General features: G+C 39.1%; 1 protein-coding gene across 1 annotated transcript in view; it reads right to left on the bottom strand.

Moving 5' to 3' along the window:
* The window catches only part of LOC135477004 (uncharacterized), a 40803-nt gene that overhangs the window by 7781 nt on the left and 14107 nt on the right, over positions 1–18915 (bottom strand). The window contains exon 2 of the mRNA XM_064757152.1: positions 6036–6224. Coding sequence (XP_064613222.1) covers positions 6036–6224 — 189 coding nt within the window. The remainder of the gene's footprint in view (positions 1–6035; positions 6225–18915) is intronic.

The raw sequence follows: 18915 nt of genomic DNA, 5'->3' as shown, positions 1-18915 counted from the left end.
AAACATTCTGTAAGGAGTAAATTAGACGGTTTAAGCTTTATATCCTTGTACAGTATACAATGTGAAAGGCAAAAAAACATGAGTGAGTGACTGAGTGAGTGTTTCGGGTTTAACGTCGTACTTAGAATTTTTTAGTCATATGACATCAAAGGAATCCTTACAGAGCATGTGATGTGCCTTCTTGTGCAGGACGGTTTTCCACCACTCTTTTATCTAGTGCTGCTTCACTGAGACGACTTACCAAAGGTAAGCAAATCGCCCCACCCCAGCCATTATACTGACACGGGTCAACCAGTCGTTGCACTATCCCCTTCATGCTGAACACCAAGCGAGAAAAATACAACTTTTTACAACAACAAAAACAAAAAAAAAAAACATACAAGAGGACTGAATAAATTTGTATGTAATTTACCTTGAATATACATCCTGTCCATTTGTAGGGTACATGTATCTCAAATTATTTATTGCCCTTAAAAAACGTTTAAGTGTTTTTATCAAATCATACAAAGCTTTAGGCAAAACTCTGCTAACGGTTGAAAAAAAGACAGAAAAGAAATCAAACCGCAAAGGCAGTTACACGTAGTACACCTTTTCTCTCTGCTTTTTTCCTCTCTCTTTCATTTTTATGCTCTACCCATTCATATGGAGCCATTTTTTCCTTCTGCAATAGATTTTGAGTAAATTTTCAGTTGTATTTTGACTAGTATCTTAATTGTACAGACATTTTTACCAGTTTTTCTTGAATCTTATTTCATAAGTAACAGGGTAGTATATAAGCACTATCCTATAGCATGTCTGGCGTCAGTCTAGTGGTAGAAGTGCGGGACTCAAAGCCTAAAGATCGCTGGTTCAAACCCCCAGCTGGTAAACCCTATTACATTTAACTTATAAAGTTACTGTAAAGTGTATAGTGAATAAAAAAATTTGTGTTAAACTGTTTAGTGAAGAAAATGTAGAGCAAACAAATATCCAATCTGATGTTAATGTACATCAGGTAATCACAGGATGTACTATGTGGTACACGTATGTTTGAAGTTAATTACCAGAAGCTATCAGACAGGTAAAATGTGTACATGTACAGGTGACTGCTGGGTTAACATGGTTAAAACCTGGGGGCACACTGCCCTCATCAATCACAAATCTAAGGTGATCTAATCACAAATACCTGGTCAGGTACGCAAATGTGACCACCATTCTGATTTAAGACAAGAGAAGTGCAGGACTTTATAATATGGAGGGCACGTACGCTTATGTAAATTATGCTTCGGGTAATTTCATTCAAAAAATTTCAGATCATTAAAAAATATTATCACGAAACTTTCTTCCCTACATGTAGACGAATAATAATAATTAAAGGCTGTTAACAACTCCATTTGAAAAGGCATTCATGCCCAACAATAGTTGTGTATTGAGTACATGTACCTGTACATGTATGCCTGTACACAACACATGAAGACCACGTTATGTACACTTGAATACACTCATCATGTAGGCAGAACATTTGTATGTCTAATGTACACAAAGAAGCCATCACCAACCATGAATATGAGCATGTATCTCTACCGTAGTACTTCAATGTACTCCAATTTGTTAAAACTGTGACAAGCCACTGGTGTACAATAGTTTTAGTTTAGAGTTAAAACTAGGAATACTGTAATTCTTCAACCTTTTCACATGTTCGCAAGGTGCTTATTCAAGCATATTCTGAGGGCAATATTCTGTGTTGACTGATACATTTATACTTTTAAGTCCTGAAACTAACCAATCCAACCAATGTAGATTTGTCTCCAAAATCAAATCAACAATATGCATAAACTGCACTGAAAGTTACTCTTTCATATGCGAAAAGGTTGAGGGATAGTGATGTCACATACATGACAAAACATAATCGATTAAATACCCTTTTAGATTAAATAATATGAACACCTGAAATTAAATCTTAATGCATTTTTGAACAAATGCAAGAACAGATGCCGTCATCCTGTTGTCAAATATGTACATGTACTCCAGCATCATCTAGGTCCAGTTATTCAAAATTGGTTGATCAAGACTTAATACCAGATTTACCTTTGAGACACGTCTTTAATTTTGTACTTCATAGCTTAAAAGAATTATGTAACATTATATAAAATAGGAACTAAAACTGCTGCTGTTACACTTTGACTTTAGCTGCAGAGTTTGGCTAAAACTTTAAATATAAAAAATGACTTAATACCAGTATTACCTAATGCACTTTCAAACAACTGGGCCCTGTATAATATTTGGGAACTTCAGATGAATTAAACAGTCTTCATAAATTTTAAAAATTTAAAAATACACCACAGATGTATGGAACTGAAATACATATGCTGTACAATAGTGAAATGGTCTATTGTTTTAATTTTATTGAACCCTTTTTGATTTTTTTATTTATTTGATTGGAGTTTTACGCCGTACTCAAGAATATTTCACTTTATACCACAGCGGCCAGCATTAAGGTGGGCGGAACCCAGGCATAGACCAGTGGAAACCCCCGACAATCCGCAGGTTGCTGCAGACCTTCCCAGATACAGCCGAAGGCAGCATGAGCTGGACTTAAACTCACAGTGACTACCCCTATTTGTATGGTGTCTTAATCAACTTACATATAAATGTACCTGGCCAAAATTCTGATGTAGGAAAAACCAGGTCCCCTAACATACATGTACAAATACTGTCACATTATTACATAAATATTATAATGTGCATTTAGCTACTGTATGCTTTTATTTCGTGATGCAGCACTGCAGTACTTCTATATATGTATATGTCCATGTATATATGTATGCAAACTTGTATGTCTGAATATACTTGTGGAGTTCTTCAACTGGACGAGGCAAGCATAGAAATGTCAACCTGGGACATAATACATATATATCCAGGTATGATAAAAAAAATTGCAAGTAAAACTTAAGATCCAGGTGTGTCAGGTAGAGGCATATGAAAGGAATGTCCGTCAGAGCCTGTACAAAACCCTGCACAATCAACAGAGGGATAAAGCTGCCAAACATCAGCTGTATGTCCATACCCAACACAGCGGCATGGTGAATGTCACAAGCTCAGGGGTAATAATCAACTTAGGAATTTGTCTGCTGCAAAGTAAGTGAGGGAGCACAGAGATAGGTGAACTCAACCGCAGAAGAAACATGAAGTGAAGAGAACAAGAAGTACAGGTGTAACACAAACTGAGGTGAACAGAAAAAATTCAAGTGTAACACAAACTGAGGTGAACAGGAAAAATTCAGGTGTAACACAAAGTAAACTAAACTGAACAGCAAAAGGAGGAAAAGTACAGATGTAACAAAGTGTGGTGAACAACGAAAGTAACAAAAAGTACAGGTGAAAAGTAAAAGTACAGGTATAACACAACATAAGGTGAGCACTAAAAGTAACATAACGTTACGTGATCAAAATTATAGCTATGGCACAAGTAAGAAGAACAGCCAAGGTGAGGATTTAAACAAAAGGGGAGGTGAACTGCAAAATTACAGGTTTCCTCCTTTTCCAAAACTCAGAAAATGTCCAACACTTTCTCCATAATATGAAAATATCCCGACAGGCCTTATATTTCATTTTACTAGACAACAGAGCCTCACCATTAACCATAATAACCATATACAAGGAACAACATCCACCTGTCCAGCAGAAGGATGTCTCACACAGCCGGAATTGCAGAACTTTATTGTACCCCATCCAGTTTCTGTATCACTCGTCCTTCATGGTACATGACATCAAGAGATTATTCAAATATAGAACATGTAGAAATGACAACTATATGTACCAAGACTCAACTTTTGACCAGTCTATCAAAAAAAGTTGAACCTGTAAAGCCACTCTGTAAATCCAGGTGCTATAATTCTTCAACCTTTTCGCATGTTCGCGAGGTGCTTATTCAAGCATATCCTGAAGGCATTATTCTGTGTAAACTAATAAAATTACACATTTTGTGCCTCCAAAATCAACATGAAAATATGCAAAAAAGTTCACTGAAAGTTCCTCTTTCAAATGCAAACTGTTGACGAATTAGGGTATAGATAATTTTTTCTCTGGTTCAATCCAACAACTGATTCAGAAATAAAATTCAAATCTATATAATGGATTTCAAGGTTGTAATGAATGAACATTAAGCATATTAAAAATGGCCAACGTTTCCTTGTGCTTTGGTCCAGTATTTTTGCACAGAACATGACATTATGTAACTGAGTAGGGTTAAATTATAAACGTACACCTGTCTAGAGATAAATGCTAGGAATTCAGCTTAAGTATACTGTTTGCACACCTAAATGCCTACAGGTACATGGTGCGTTTTTCTCAGAGTAATTGTGTGTACTGATGCCGGCCTTTCACACCTATGGCCAGGTAAGCCTATTACCTGACAAAACAGCCCCATTACGCAGAGAATGAAAGCTTTTAATGATCTGTTAGCCCAGCTGAAAAGACAGGTAACACTGTTGGGTAATCAACTTCCCAACAAAAGGTATGTGTGGTATGCAAAAAATAGAACCACTACACAGCAAGCACCTTATCAATAAAACAGGTACCAGATATGTGTCTCTACCCTGTCATTATTAAAGGTAGGATTTATGTGTTGAGTAAGATTAAGGCTTGTACAGCTGATCTGGAGAGGAATTTGCCTCCTGTATATGATAATGTACAGGAGTAACAACAGTCAGTGAACACGATCGGTGCATGTACATTACTACATGCACCTGTACGTTTGTACTAAGTGGTAATAATAGCTAATATAAACTACTGATATTGCAATGGTATACTATTAGTCTTAGCATATTATTTTAAATCTGAGAAGGTAGAACCATGCAAGTACATGGGTCTTCAGCATCAGAAAGTCCAGAAACATACATGTACACTACTGTTTGATACGATTTTACCCTAAAAATCTAGCAAAATAGTAATGTTTAAAGGTGTAACGGTATATATCGTACAGGTATACGAACATTTACATGTACATTTGCATCTGACTAATAAAAAGTCAAAATAAATAAATAATTCATAGGTTTATACTAGACAATGACCACTCCAAAATTTCATTGCAAGAAAGTTAACTGTACAGTTTACTACTTTACTATATCTCATATAAATCTACTCTGCTTTCCTTTTTCTTTAGGAACCTTACACCTTCACGTACACAGTGAAATAAGAAGCTATTCTGTCTAATTATGGATTAGAGCATTTCTCACATTTTTGTATATCAGTCAGAACTGGTTTTTTAACGTTCATTTCATTTAACTTAACTTAAAGGTGAATGATTATACTGTATTAAGAACGATACCACAGCAACTGAGTCAAACACACTGTGATATGTCTACAGTACAATTATCCTACGGTCAAGTACTGAGGCCCACTGATCATTTGGAGCTCACCACCTTAGTAGCTATAAATTTATAAACATCCTTTACCTGACTTAAAGATACAAATTCATGTATGGCAACAAACTTAGAAGTTGCATTGTAACCATTTATTTATTTGATTATTCTTAAATGCCATACTTGTAATTCCCCCCCCCCCCCTCCCCTGTCATCATTGTATAGGATTGCGGTCAGCATGAACTGATGACTGGAGGATTGAAATAATAGCTGATTCACTTAATACTTAGAAGTTTAACATTAATTTCTGTTGAAACAAATAAAATAAATAAACCGAGTTGTCTTGTATTATAATCCGACGAAATTTACTTATTTGGTGTATACAGGTGATGAAAAGGGCTTTGCATGACTGCAACAACAACAGCAGCAAACTGTACTCAGTGTAATATTCATCTACCGCTACAAATACAAAAAAAAAAACAAAAAAAAAACAAATGTTTTTTGGTAAACATGTTAAATTGTTAACCGCGTAGTTTAGACCACAACTTCTACAAATGGCCTGATACAATGAGAGAGTACATAGCCAAATACGCGTCACATCATGTTCTGCGGTGTCACTGCACAACGTCGCCAGTACAATTACAGGTGATCCGACAAAGTTTGGCGACGCTGTCTGAATTCGATCTTACTCACCTGTCCAGCGGTTTGCATCGCTCCCACCTCCATGGTAATTTGTTTAGACTCAATGGTGTCCACACTCACAGTATCTCCCGTGGACACAAGGTCGCTGAGCCTTCTCCAATCGTACAAATCCACATTATAACCCTCTGGTATCACACTGTCCCGTACATAGTGCCGCTGTTTAGCACCGCCATCTTGTATCTGGGCCCGTTATTTAGATAGCCTCAAACCAAACGGCCCAAAGGGCTCGCCCACTTTCTCATCGACTTACTTCACTCGTATATTCCCACTTGTTTTAACACACTAGCAGTTAGCTTCACATTTAACAACTGTTTTGAGTCATAATCCTTGTGTAAAGTCCTCAGGTAAGCCTCACTAATGAACCTATCACATTGTTTACCTGGACAGCGTACAGGTGTAAACGGCGCTGGGTTGTGGCCGTGAATCAACAACACTGCAGATACCACAAGGGCAAGGGAGGTAACCTTGTCATCCCAGTCACGATCAGGTGGCTTAATTGACCACCTGGGATTATTTTCAGTTCATTACCAGCACTGTAATTCACGGCATATAAAAATAGTGGTGTTAAAAAGTGTTGAGAAATATTTATTGGTTTGTAATACCTGTATGTTAAAATGTCATGCATTTGAATCTTTTACCTGCCAAAGAAATATATTGGCATGAGTTACAGTATCGACTTTTTTGTTAGGCTTTTTATTGATCAGGTAGCCAACCCATGTATATCTATATATACGGCTGTCAAGCACTATTTACGTTTGCCTGACTAGTATAAATAGGCCTAGTCGGTACATATAATCATGACCGACTATAAATTGCCACGTACCCTCAGGCCCGGCCGTGTCCGCCGACATCTGTTGTCTTATTTAGTTGGCCTGCTGATATTCATGTACTTATTGCATAGCTCAACGCTTGTATAGGGTCTACTGTAGGTCTACATCTGTCGTATACCGCACATGTATATGCCTACGACTGTATACATACATGCATGTGGACCATTTCCTTAAAACACTGTCACTGATAATTTAGTTGCACGTACATACTGCTATACACTGTATATATGTCTTACTATTAAATAATAACAAAAATAAAAAAAACTGAAAATTTTTTTTTATGTATTTATAATATATACAATAAAACTGTAGGCTTGATTGAACTTGGCTGAAAACTTCGAACGCCATTTGTAGATCTGTCTATAAGTTCAAGAGTACAGGATCCTGGGGCTTACATTATTTGAAATATTTCAAACTGATGAACAGTTTTACATTAAAACAGGTTTCCGTGTCAGATCCGAATTTTATGTTCAGCGGCCTTCATACAACGTCTTATGCAATTGTTTTGAAAATATATGTTAAATGCAGTGCACGTATACACATATGCTTGAAGACATCAAAAGAATTAGTTTATTCGCAAAAAACCCAAACACCTGTTATTTTATTTATTTATTTTATTTTTTAAATATATGCATAGGTCAAACCGGTTTTCTTCTTTTCTGTGTGCAGGCGAATCTTATTTATTCATCGAATTGTAATGTCTGGTCTGTATGTATCTATGCTTGGGTTTTTACGTTGCTCTTAACAATTTTTCAGTTTTTAATGTGACGACGAGGAGACATTAGGTGTGTGTACATATATTGCGTCTTCTTGTGGCATGGCGAGTTCATGTCGCCAAAGTTCTATCGCCACTAAAGTATCATACCGAAGACACCACACATGACACCCCACCCAGTCTCATTTTACTGACACCAAGTCAACCAGTCCTGTTTCCTTGCTCTAATCCTTCAGAGCTGAGCGACAAGCTAGGCAGCAACAAGTATCATTTATAAAGTCTTTTGTATGACCCATCCCAAGTTTGAACTAACACATCTCATATAGGGCCTGCATGTAATCTGCACAAACGCACTTGCTCCGCGGGACAATCGTGTCCTTGATCAGCGTGGTCGCGTGTTCGACTCCTTCTCTTGCTGCGTAAGGTGTAAAAGGCTTTAAAGGGTACATGGAAAGGTACTTTTAAAAGAAGAGCACGTTTCAAGCAAAATAAGGACAAACTTTGTTCACTTTGAGGCATATGTCATATTTCTTAATAACCCCAGTGTTTTATGCATGTTTTTTGGTCAATGGTGGGAAATATTCGGAAATGCATGACGCCATCGCTGAACTCGGGGACCAGATTAGATTAGAAGCCTACATTGTTAAATCAGGTGTCAGCTTCGCCCAATGGAGCTAATACTACGTATTAAGAAATACAGGTAAAAACCAAGCGTTTCAAGTATTCTGCATGACGAACGTCCGTGGTTTTCTTCACAGAACTCCATGCACCTCATAAATTTAATAAATTAAAAATAAATCTTCAGCACGACAACACCAATGAAATAAATAGATAAATAAATAATTCGCATAAACAATGACGTCCAAGCATATTCTTTTGACGTGAAGAAACCATTTTGTCACGCTGATGCTCATATCGATATATTTAATGTGTATATACGCATGGGCAGATGTATTTAAAATAGAATACAAGCTGACTAAAGAGCTGCACCCAAGCAAAACTATTTGATAAAGAAGCGATGTGTCTATGTATATAAATCCATGGATGAAAGACCAGTGGATACATAAAGAGTCTGTAAAAGGATTTCAATACTTGGCTGCATGATATACCTGGCTACATAGCTCCTGTAAGATACACTAGCTAGAGATGCTGCTTTGTGTAGACTTTATACCGACTTACAGATCACCGCTATTTTGTCTTTCTTTTGATGTGGTTTTGTTTGAAAAATATATCTGAGTTGCAAAGGTGTGGTATTTTTGTGGCATACCCTTTTATCGTCAAAAGCCTCTTTTATAGACCCTCGTTATATTGACTGATACCTTTAAGATGCTTCCGTATTCAGACGTTTCATCTCTATAGGCTTTAATGTGTATATGTCTTATTCACAAAGTTGCCTCCCTAGCTCTGTGCTGTAGTAGTTGGCTGTCACTTAATGTTGACAGGTATCAGAGTGAGGTTGACGGCGACATCAAAGGCTTCAAGCCTTTGTCCAGGTATGCTGTCTGGCTCAAGCCGTAACGCCAGATTGTAAAGCCGCTGTGCTCGCTGTGTTACGTTGTACATAGCGAGAAAGTCTCCACCATGCCCTGCAGCTATTTACCCCTTATTTATGCCCCTTTTAGCGAAGAGGAGCCCGGCCACATCTATATATCATTCCACTGACTCTGTACATACCGTATACAAGCCCATAGTGACATGTGTCCATAGGTTTAAAGTTTTTCCGACAATCTTACACGGTCTATCTGGGTGCAAGTAGAGAGAAAATTCATTCTCTCTTGTCCACAATTAACGACCAGGTATGTTTTCCTTTAGAAGGGAAATCTAAGAGTTCGACAGTGATATAGGTCGACGTGATAATACTACAATCACATGCATGATAACAGAAAATTGGTAACATATACGGTGTATATGTATGTATGTATGTATGCTTGGGACTGAAGACAGCATGCATTATACCCCACCCAGTCACATTATACAGGGTGTCCCAGAAGTCACGCAGCATCCAGGTTGAGGTTGAATGCTTGAGCTACAGAGCGGTATGTTGCCCCATCTCTTCCAAACATAAAAACCAATTCAACTCTTTCTTGTACTATTAGTTTATTAGTTATAATTAACTCTAAAAGACAGAAAAACTCAGTACTAAATCTGAAACATAGAAAAAAAAAAATGAAAATCAGGATGGTGCACGACTTCTGCGACACCCTGTATACTGACACAATGCCAGCCAGTCCTGCTCCTTGCTCTAACCTCTCAATGCTTAGCGTGAAGCGAGGCAGCAACAAGTACCATTTTTCAGTCTTGGCATGACTTGTTTTTATTAACAAACTTCTGATCACTTTGAAACATTAGAAACCTGCAAACTTTTTGTTTTGATAGAGATATCCACAGATTTAATTGCCTGCCCCATATTTCCAAATTTCCTGAGTCCTATATATCCAATGACGTAACGCGATGGACGGCCGGGAGCTTTGATTTGGCCTACGTGGATTCAACCTTTTATTTACTATTGAATGGAGAGATTAGAGAAGGATTAACTCCACTCTTATCTTAATTTATTCAAGTTACGGACACCATGTGTAATTGTGCACGCCAGGGGCAATAATATGAAGCAGTTCTACTCGATCTTGCCTGCCGTTTCCCACGGTCACCAGTCCAGCTTCGATTTTCACATGCTGCTTTGTAGCACACGTTATATTTTTTAGCGGTGGCAATGAGTGAAAGTTGTACACTTCTTTTCTATGGTCATGATGGTGGCATACACACAGTAGTCTCATTCTTGTGAGTGAGTGAGTGAGTGTTACTTGTTGCTGCCTCGCTTGGCGTTCAGCACTCAGAGGTTACAGCAAGAAAACATGACTGGCTGGACTGGTGTCAGCATTATGAGTGGGGTGTCATGTTTGGTGTCTTTGACATGATACTTTAGTGGCTGCATCACTTGGGCGGCATGGACTGCCAGAAGAAGACACAGTTTATGTACACACAGCTAATCACTTCACGTTGTCATATGACTGAAAAATTGTTAAGTACGACGTTAAACCCCAGGCATACATACATACATACATACATACATACATGCATACAAGCATACAAGCATACAAGCATGCATACATTTACCATTGTATAAAGGGGACGAAAACGTAAAAAAAAAAAAGAAAACTAATTTTCTTCCTTCATGCTAAAGATTAAATTACCCCGACATTAACACTTTCTCGAAGAGTTCCTAGGAATGCGGGAAACAGAACAATCTTAACCGCATAAAAAATACGTTTGCACGTTGGATGTATTAACAGTTGTGATCAAAGCGCGACTGAGGACTGAGGTTCATATCTTAATTATCGATGACTGATAACTTGAGAGTGGCATTCGATTTTGACACTGATTTCATTCATTCGCCTGGGACATTCCTTACGTCTTTCCAACATCACCGAAAAAGTGTTGATTGCTTATCTTTGCAAGAACCCGTTTTAATTTCGTACTTAATATACTTTTTTAGTTCTTTTGTCGTTTGTGTTGAACATTGATTTAGAACGTCCATTTTGGTTAAGGGCTGGTGTACGAAAGTCTGTTTTGATGCACTGATTCCGGAGCATATGTATAGCGCTCCATATCCCACAGTGCTGTAGGACGTATCCCGACTCGCATGACTTGGTACACGCATGGCCGTTCACAATAGGGATTATTTTCTTCTGAATACTGGGAGTTTAAGATAGATTAAGCTGTAGGATCTGGTATTAGCTGGGAACCGGGTGTTAGTGATGACCGTCCATTCACTCAGGCACGTCTCCGCTAAATGAGACTTTAAGGATCAACCGCCCTTGTATTCAGACCTTCCTAACCCACCGTGACTAATGGACTACCCCCTAGCTGTATTTAACCTAGGAGTTGCATAGAGTGTCGACAGGGACAACGTGTCCTCATTACTAAGTCTGCAGCTATGGCAGGGGGACCATTTTCCCACCTATAACAAACCGGATAAGTACAAACTTTGTAAATCTATGCGTCGAAACAGACATTCGTATGCCTGCCGTCAACCAAAATGGGCGTTACAGGTCAATAATCGCATTGTGAATTCCCAAAACAAGTTTCAACACAAACCAACAAAGATCTAAGAAATACGAATTTAAGACGCATTCCACAGAGATGCGCACAGCTTTCAGTGCTATTGGAAAGACGCAATGGATGTTCTACGCGAGTGAATAAAGTCAGTATCGAAATCGAGAAAGCTGGAAGTCACTATTCTTGCTTGGATCATTAAAATCATTCTTTTTGGGCAGTATTTTTTTGTTTAGTCGCCTTTCTCGGAAACTGCAAGTCGCAACTGTTTGAAATTTAACAGCACAATTATTGAGGATATTATCTGTCAGTGTTTTTGAAGTTTGTTCTCCTGGTTACTTAGTTTCGAGACCATATTGAACTTCGAGCAAAATGATTTGTCCGCTTAAGACCACTTCGGTGGACTTACTGTTAGAGCGTCCGCCTCGGGGTCGGAAGATCGGAATCTAACTCGGGTCGGGTAATACCAAAGATCTAATAAATGATAATTGTGGCTGCCTCGCTTGGCGCTTAGCATTGAGAGGTTAGAGAAAGTAAACATGACTGGTTGGCCCGGTGTCAGTAAAATGTGACTGGGTGGGATGTCATGTCTGGTGTCGTCGGGATGATACCTCAGTGGCGGCAGCGCTTTGGCGGCATGGACCCGTCCTGTCACAAGAAGACACGATATATGTAAACACACATGGCGACTCCTCGTGGTCTTATGACTGACAAATTGTTAAGTATGACGTTAAACCCCAAGCACACATACATACTGGTCTCTGGTTCTTTGGTGTACATATTTTAATTTAAGCTATATGCTAGTATAAGGGCCGTATTCATGTTTCCAGGTTTACTCTGTCAACGTGTTGTTTGGACGAAAAGTTGCAATCAAAGCAAGACTGATGTTCCCATAACTGAGTTGAGCCTGGAAATGATGCACCGACTACACGTTTGAAATTTGATGTGGATGTGATGCCTAGAATATCCACTGTCTTCTGATGAATGACTCTCTTTTATATGTTCTCAGCTGTATTTGTTACTTGGACATTTCTTCTTACACATACGTTTGGGAACTGCAGTTTCAGCTTATTTTGGAAATGTGCCACGCGAATATAGAAATGGAACGCCCCTTCATGGTCTATGACTGGTAAACGAATGTTGGGCTTGACTTACGTTTAACTCATCCTTAAGAGATTGATCTGTTTTACGTACAATGTGTCCCCAAGGCCGATAACTTACACACAAGGGTATCTTTCGATTCCTAGATGAGTTGTCTCCCTTCGCCTCCCTTCGTCGACCCCGGCACAAGGAAAGAGCAAATCGTGCGCGAATAGTACCATTCTCGTGCCGCGATTCGCGACCCTCGGGGCGCGACACAAGAGGTCGAGGACGAAGACCGTCCCCGTCCTCTCGCCACGCGTCCCGCCGGTCGCGGCCCTCGCCACGAGTACAGAGCAAATCGAGCGCGAATGGTACCGTCACCGTGCCGCGGGCCGCTACTCGCGGGTCGAGGGCCGCAGCACGAGAACGATCACGTGATGTAGACCTACGTGCTATAAATCAATAGTAGTCATCTGGACTGAAGCCTGCTGAAACAAATTGACGTGTTTTCACATTCTTAAATCTTGCACTTCACTCATGAAATGGACAACTTCCTCCCCCGTTGTATATACGTCGGCAGATATGGCAGCAACCTGCGGATGTTAATGCGTTTCTCCCGGGATCTGCCCGATTTTATCCCACCATAATGATGACCACCGAAAAAAAGGTGAAGCATTCTTGAGTACAACGTGAAACATCAATAAAATAAATAAATAACTTAAAATAATAATTCGATGAGACAACGTGGGATGGCCACTGAGCTACAGTTATGATATATCTGTGTGAGTACATGCGTGCATTGTTCACATGAGGTTCGTGGTCAGAAATTTTTCATCTGATGTTCACGTAGTGTTTTTTGTCAGCCACCGTTCATCCAGTGTCACTGACGAGGAACATTAGCACAGGGTTTACTAAACTGTGTGAACTTTGATGTAATGTCCACCAATTCTTAGCACTGATTCCCCTCGTGACATAGTGTGTGTTCTGCATCTTTCTATACCCTCCTGTCTATGATTCAATGTGATATCTTTCCATCTGCACCTACAATGTATGTTAATAATGAGACAAACCTCAGTGTTTTCCCCTCATCTTTCTATACCCTCATATATCTACGTAATATCTATCCATCCGTGCCAATGAGTCTATGTGATATCTTTCCATCTGCACCTACAATGTACGTTAATAATGAGACAAACCCAGTGTTTGTTTTGCATCTTTCTATACCTTCCTATATCTACGTAATATCTATCCATCCGTGTCAATGAGTCCATGTGATATCTTTCCATCTGCACCTACAATGTATGTTAATAATGAGACAAACCCAGTGTTTGTTCTGCATCTTTCTATACCTTCCTATATCTACGTAATATCTATCCATCCGTGTCAATGAGTCTGTGTGATATCTTTCCATCTGCACCTACAATGTATGTTAATAATGAGACAAACCTCAGTGTTTGTTCTGCATCTTTCTATACCCTCCTATATCTACGTAATATCTATCCATCCGTGTCAATGAATCCATGTGATATCTTTCCATCAGCACCTACAATGTATGTTAATAATGAGACAAACCTCAGTGTTTGTTCTGCATCTTTCTATACCCTCCTATATCTACGTAATATCTATCCATCCGTGTCAATGAGTCTATGTGATATCTTTCCATCTGCACCTACAATGTATGTTAAAAATGAGACAAACCCAGAATCATAATCTGTAAAAAACAAATTGTAGCCTATGTGTTTTCCTCTCTGTATTTTCTAATATGGAATTACATATGATCACTTCACTGTGTTCATTTCATTGTCCTAAGGATGTACATTGCACATCACAGGCACACTTCCGAGCTCTAGGCGAAATGAACAAGTCTAAATTTAGGTTGGTTCACAAACACTCCGCACATCTTGTGTAACTTACACCTAACGTAATGGAGACACAGGAAACACCTGGCTGCGTTAAGTGTCATACAAATATTGGTAGAATTACGGGTAAGCTACACATACTGACATCCAGCTATCCCTCCAACCTCCGCGCGTCACTTAACTTTATCATAATACACTCCATTCCTCACCTAGAGCTGGTCAACATAATTTTTACCGAACATACTTATACCTTAATGATTTAAACAAAATGTTATTATTGTGCTTTACAATGTAACGCTTACCTCCATGTTTGTGCATGAAGGGACACATATTGAGACACACGCCCACGATCAAAGCATCCAAATCAAAGTGCAATTTATCCCATCTTTAAATCTGCAGAGAACTACCTAAACGTATTCAAACGTATGCTGTGTGCAAGTACTAATTGTAAAACCGCGATAATATCTAAAAGTGCGACTTGCGTGATGGCTCAGTTGTTAGAGAGTCTGCTTCGGGAGCGGTAGATTCAGGATCAGGTCGGGTCACACATAAGACCTTAAAAGCTTCCTCGCTTGGCGTTCAGCATTAGGGGAAAGTGCAACGACTGGTTGAACCATATCATTATAATGTCTCGGGTTATACTTGCCTTTGGTAAGTCGTCAGTGAAGCAGCACTAGATAAACGAGCGGTGGAAATCCGCCCTGCAAAAAGGAGGCACATCAGCGAACATGTCCTATAAGGACTCCTTCATCACCATACGGCTAGAAAATTGACAAGCACGGCATTAAACCCAAAGCCGTCACACACTCTTAAAGGGCGCTAGAACATATGTAAAATTTTAAAAACTAGTCCGCATGTTCGTAATGCACAGGTTACTAACTTTGACAAAAGGTATCAGAGCAATTATCCGATGCTTTTGGCATTTGGAAGCACCAGTATGATGGAATTGAATCAACCACAATGATTAACTGTGACCAATGCACCTCTGTAATTTCTGGTAAGGTTAACTACTTTTGAATCATTGCAATTCGATTATGTGCAAAGTTTAGGGCAGTATTTACATAGCCCATATGCGTTAATACTGTTGCAAAGGACAGATACCTGATGTCAAGAGAGAAATCCTTGAAAAGGGAAGTAACCTTGTATTACGAAAATACGGAATTCCTTGCTTGATTAAATTCAATCACACTGGTACTTCCTGGTGCTAAAAGCACTGGATAATTGCCCTGAAACCTTTCGTGAAGGGAGGTAACCTATGCATTGAAAAAATACGTAATGATGCTGAAAGGAAGCGCAAATTGGTATTTCATATTGATAATTGTGGAAACAACTGCTGGAATGAGTTCCTCCTCCCATTGTAACCCGGTTGGGTAATTAAACTTGTTGTTTTTCTTGAAGAGACATATTGCCGTCGGCGAGAACAATGTGCTGTTATTTTAGACGTCATTTACATACAGCTGAGACGGTATTGCGTTATAATTATGCGCCCTACCATGTAACTTCCGCTCTGTCGCACAGATCTGTGGGAATTACGAGTACGTTATAAGACATTATCAACAGGTAGGGAGCTTCCAGCCTATTGCATTGTTTACATTTGCGATCCAAACGCAAGCGTAGGAGCAGGAGAATCTAATCGCTGCCTCATTTGCATGTTATTAGCTCCTGGGAACGGTTTACCCTAGTAGGGGATTCACCATTATAGTTCTCCTAATTGACATATTTCGGAAAATACAGGCAATTTATTTTTGTATTTAACTGAACCAGCTCAAGAATTCTGAATTTCTTTCGGCGGTATGTCTCTTTAACATATACATTAAGATCTCACAGGCCTGCATTAATACGACTGAAAAATTATGACATAAAACCCCAGGCACTCAGGTACATACATATTCTTTCCTACTTTCGTTTGAATACGAATATTAAAGAACAATTCCTCCCAGGCTCTGACAGTACTCCAGTGTTGTAATAATTCTTGCCATCCATATTTAAACAAATAATTAAGTCAAGGTAGATATAAGCCAGAGAAAATTTGTTTTTTTTTCTTTTGAGTGGTGCTAGAATGTATTCTGTTACTGCAACAGATTATTCTGTTAAATATAACACACATACATGTATTCTGTTAACTCAACATAAAGATTCAGCTGGACTAACAGGTGTTATGTCGAATACGACAAAAAATTGCATTATAACAATAGAATGCATTCTAGCATCACTCAGACAACAAACATTAGACTGGCCCCCGTCGTATAGGTGCAATATTCTTGAGTACGGAGTAGATCAGCAATCAACATAAACATTAATGGAAAACACAAACATTTGAAGCGTTGATTCCGAATCAGTGCATGTGAAGAGTGAAGCAACAGCACGAAGGGTTGTTAGGTGTGTAGGTGATTTAAAAATTTAAATTAATGTAACTGTGCGGAGAATACACAGCAAAAACTGATAGGTGTTAAAATAAAAAACGGCTATGTGACCACTTTAATGAACATTTCAAATGTTTCCTGTAAAACACCAGTGTTTCGGAAGAAAACGTTGAAATGATTTACTGAAAACGTCAGTGTTATAAACATGATGCCAGCGTATGTTTTAACAAAAATGTATGGGTGTATAGCCCCACCATATACATATAACGTGTTTATGGATACGACGTCTGCGTTCAAATGAAAACAGTTAGGCGTTTGCACATTAATGTGTGTGTTTTTATGAATATATGGCATGCGTCGTTAATCTTTGTGTAATCTGTGCGCTGACGGTGTCTGTATATGCCGATTTGCCCTCTTCTTCCGCGGAGGCTGTCGTTAAGATAAACGTGGAAAGAAAATACTGACGTAAATATTTTCCTGCATTTAATTTAGCTTATAACGATATCTGAATAAAATATTTTGGATCTTCTCAACTGTAGTTATTTGTCATACACGTATATGAATTTACAAGTATTCTATCGGAGGCTACTCGTCATCAGAGGAGTGAAGTTACGCAGTAGTTGGAGAGCGGAATCCTATCAAACTCAAGTCTGTCCGATTCAATACAACCAGGCTCATGCTCGTGAAAAACTCGGGATTTCCTTAAATCGGTATCATTCTAGAACCAGTCTATGAAAAGCGATATTTCAGTTGACAAGCCGTGAGGTACTGAATACTTAGAGGCATGTGGCTTATACATCGAGAATTTTGGCAAAAATACTTCAGTTGGGCGAAATCCACTCGGCGATCGACAGTTCGTTCTCATTTAGATGATCTATTACCTTATCTGAACTGATGAAATCCTAATGGCAGATACTACGATCGTTCAGATTGGTCGAAGGCCCCTCACCTGCTGTGCTTTTCAGAACTGTCCGGTGGGTCACATGACCATTGTGGAGATTTTCATCGGTCGAAGTTCCCCATAGAATACGGTATTGTTTTCTCGTGAGTAAACACAGACTAAGTTTCAAGAATCGCTCGGCTCCATGATTGTGTCTAATTCCTCCACGTTGGATATATGGACAAATACGATCAAGCTAAGACTGAGACAGTGTTTTGAAAAACGACATGATTTAATGATTTCGTGATCTAGCATGGTACACATGAGAACAACAAGTGAACACTGCCTGCGTATTTCCTTCGTCACAGGACACAGTTTATTGTTTCTCAATGCATGAATCTGTCCTAAGGCTTGGTAGGAGGCTCCTGGGTCATTGCGCCTCGCTGGCGAGCTAATCACTTCGGTGACGAAGACCCGGTTGATGCATGTGATGATAGATCTATGCGTCGAAACAGACACTGGCACCACAGCGGCTAATCATTATGCACGTTTCATATCAATAATCGCAAGAGTAGTTCACAGAACAAAGCTGAACACAAATCAGCAAAGATAGTTATATAAATATTTTATTTATTTATCTGATTGGTGTTCTACGCTGTACTCAAAAATATTTCACTGATACGACGGTGGCCACGACCATCGGTATAGGTGGCTGCCAGATCTTCCCAGGTACGACCAGAGAGGAAGCCAGTCTCAGCTGGATTTGAATTCACAGCGACCACAGTGGTGAGGGACTCCTGGGTCAGGGCGGCGTGCTACCCCACTCGGCCAGGTAGACCCCCAATAAGATGCATAGTGAAATTAGGATATATACACATATATACGTAAAAATAAGCAGTCATCAATAGTGACGGATTAAATTATTCAGGAAATCAAAATGCTATGCTTGTAAATAAGTCATCTGTAATATAAATATTATCTAAGTTGCGCAATGATTGCAAACGTACATGTATCCAACTTGACCATTTAATTCTACACGATGAATTACGATCACTAGCTCCGGAATATGCGAAATCAGACATAATTAT

This window comes from Liolophura sinensis, chromosome 10, assembly GCF_032854445.1.
Source record: "Liolophura sinensis isolate JHLJ2023 chromosome 10, CUHK_Ljap_v2, whole genome shotgun sequence".
Classification (NCBI taxonomy): domain Eukaryota; kingdom Metazoa; phylum Mollusca; class Polyplacophora; order Chitonida; family Chitonidae; genus Liolophura; species Liolophura sinensis.
The sequence above is the reverse complement of the archived record's forward strand: the minus strand, read 5'-3'. Positions and strand labels throughout refer to the sequence as shown.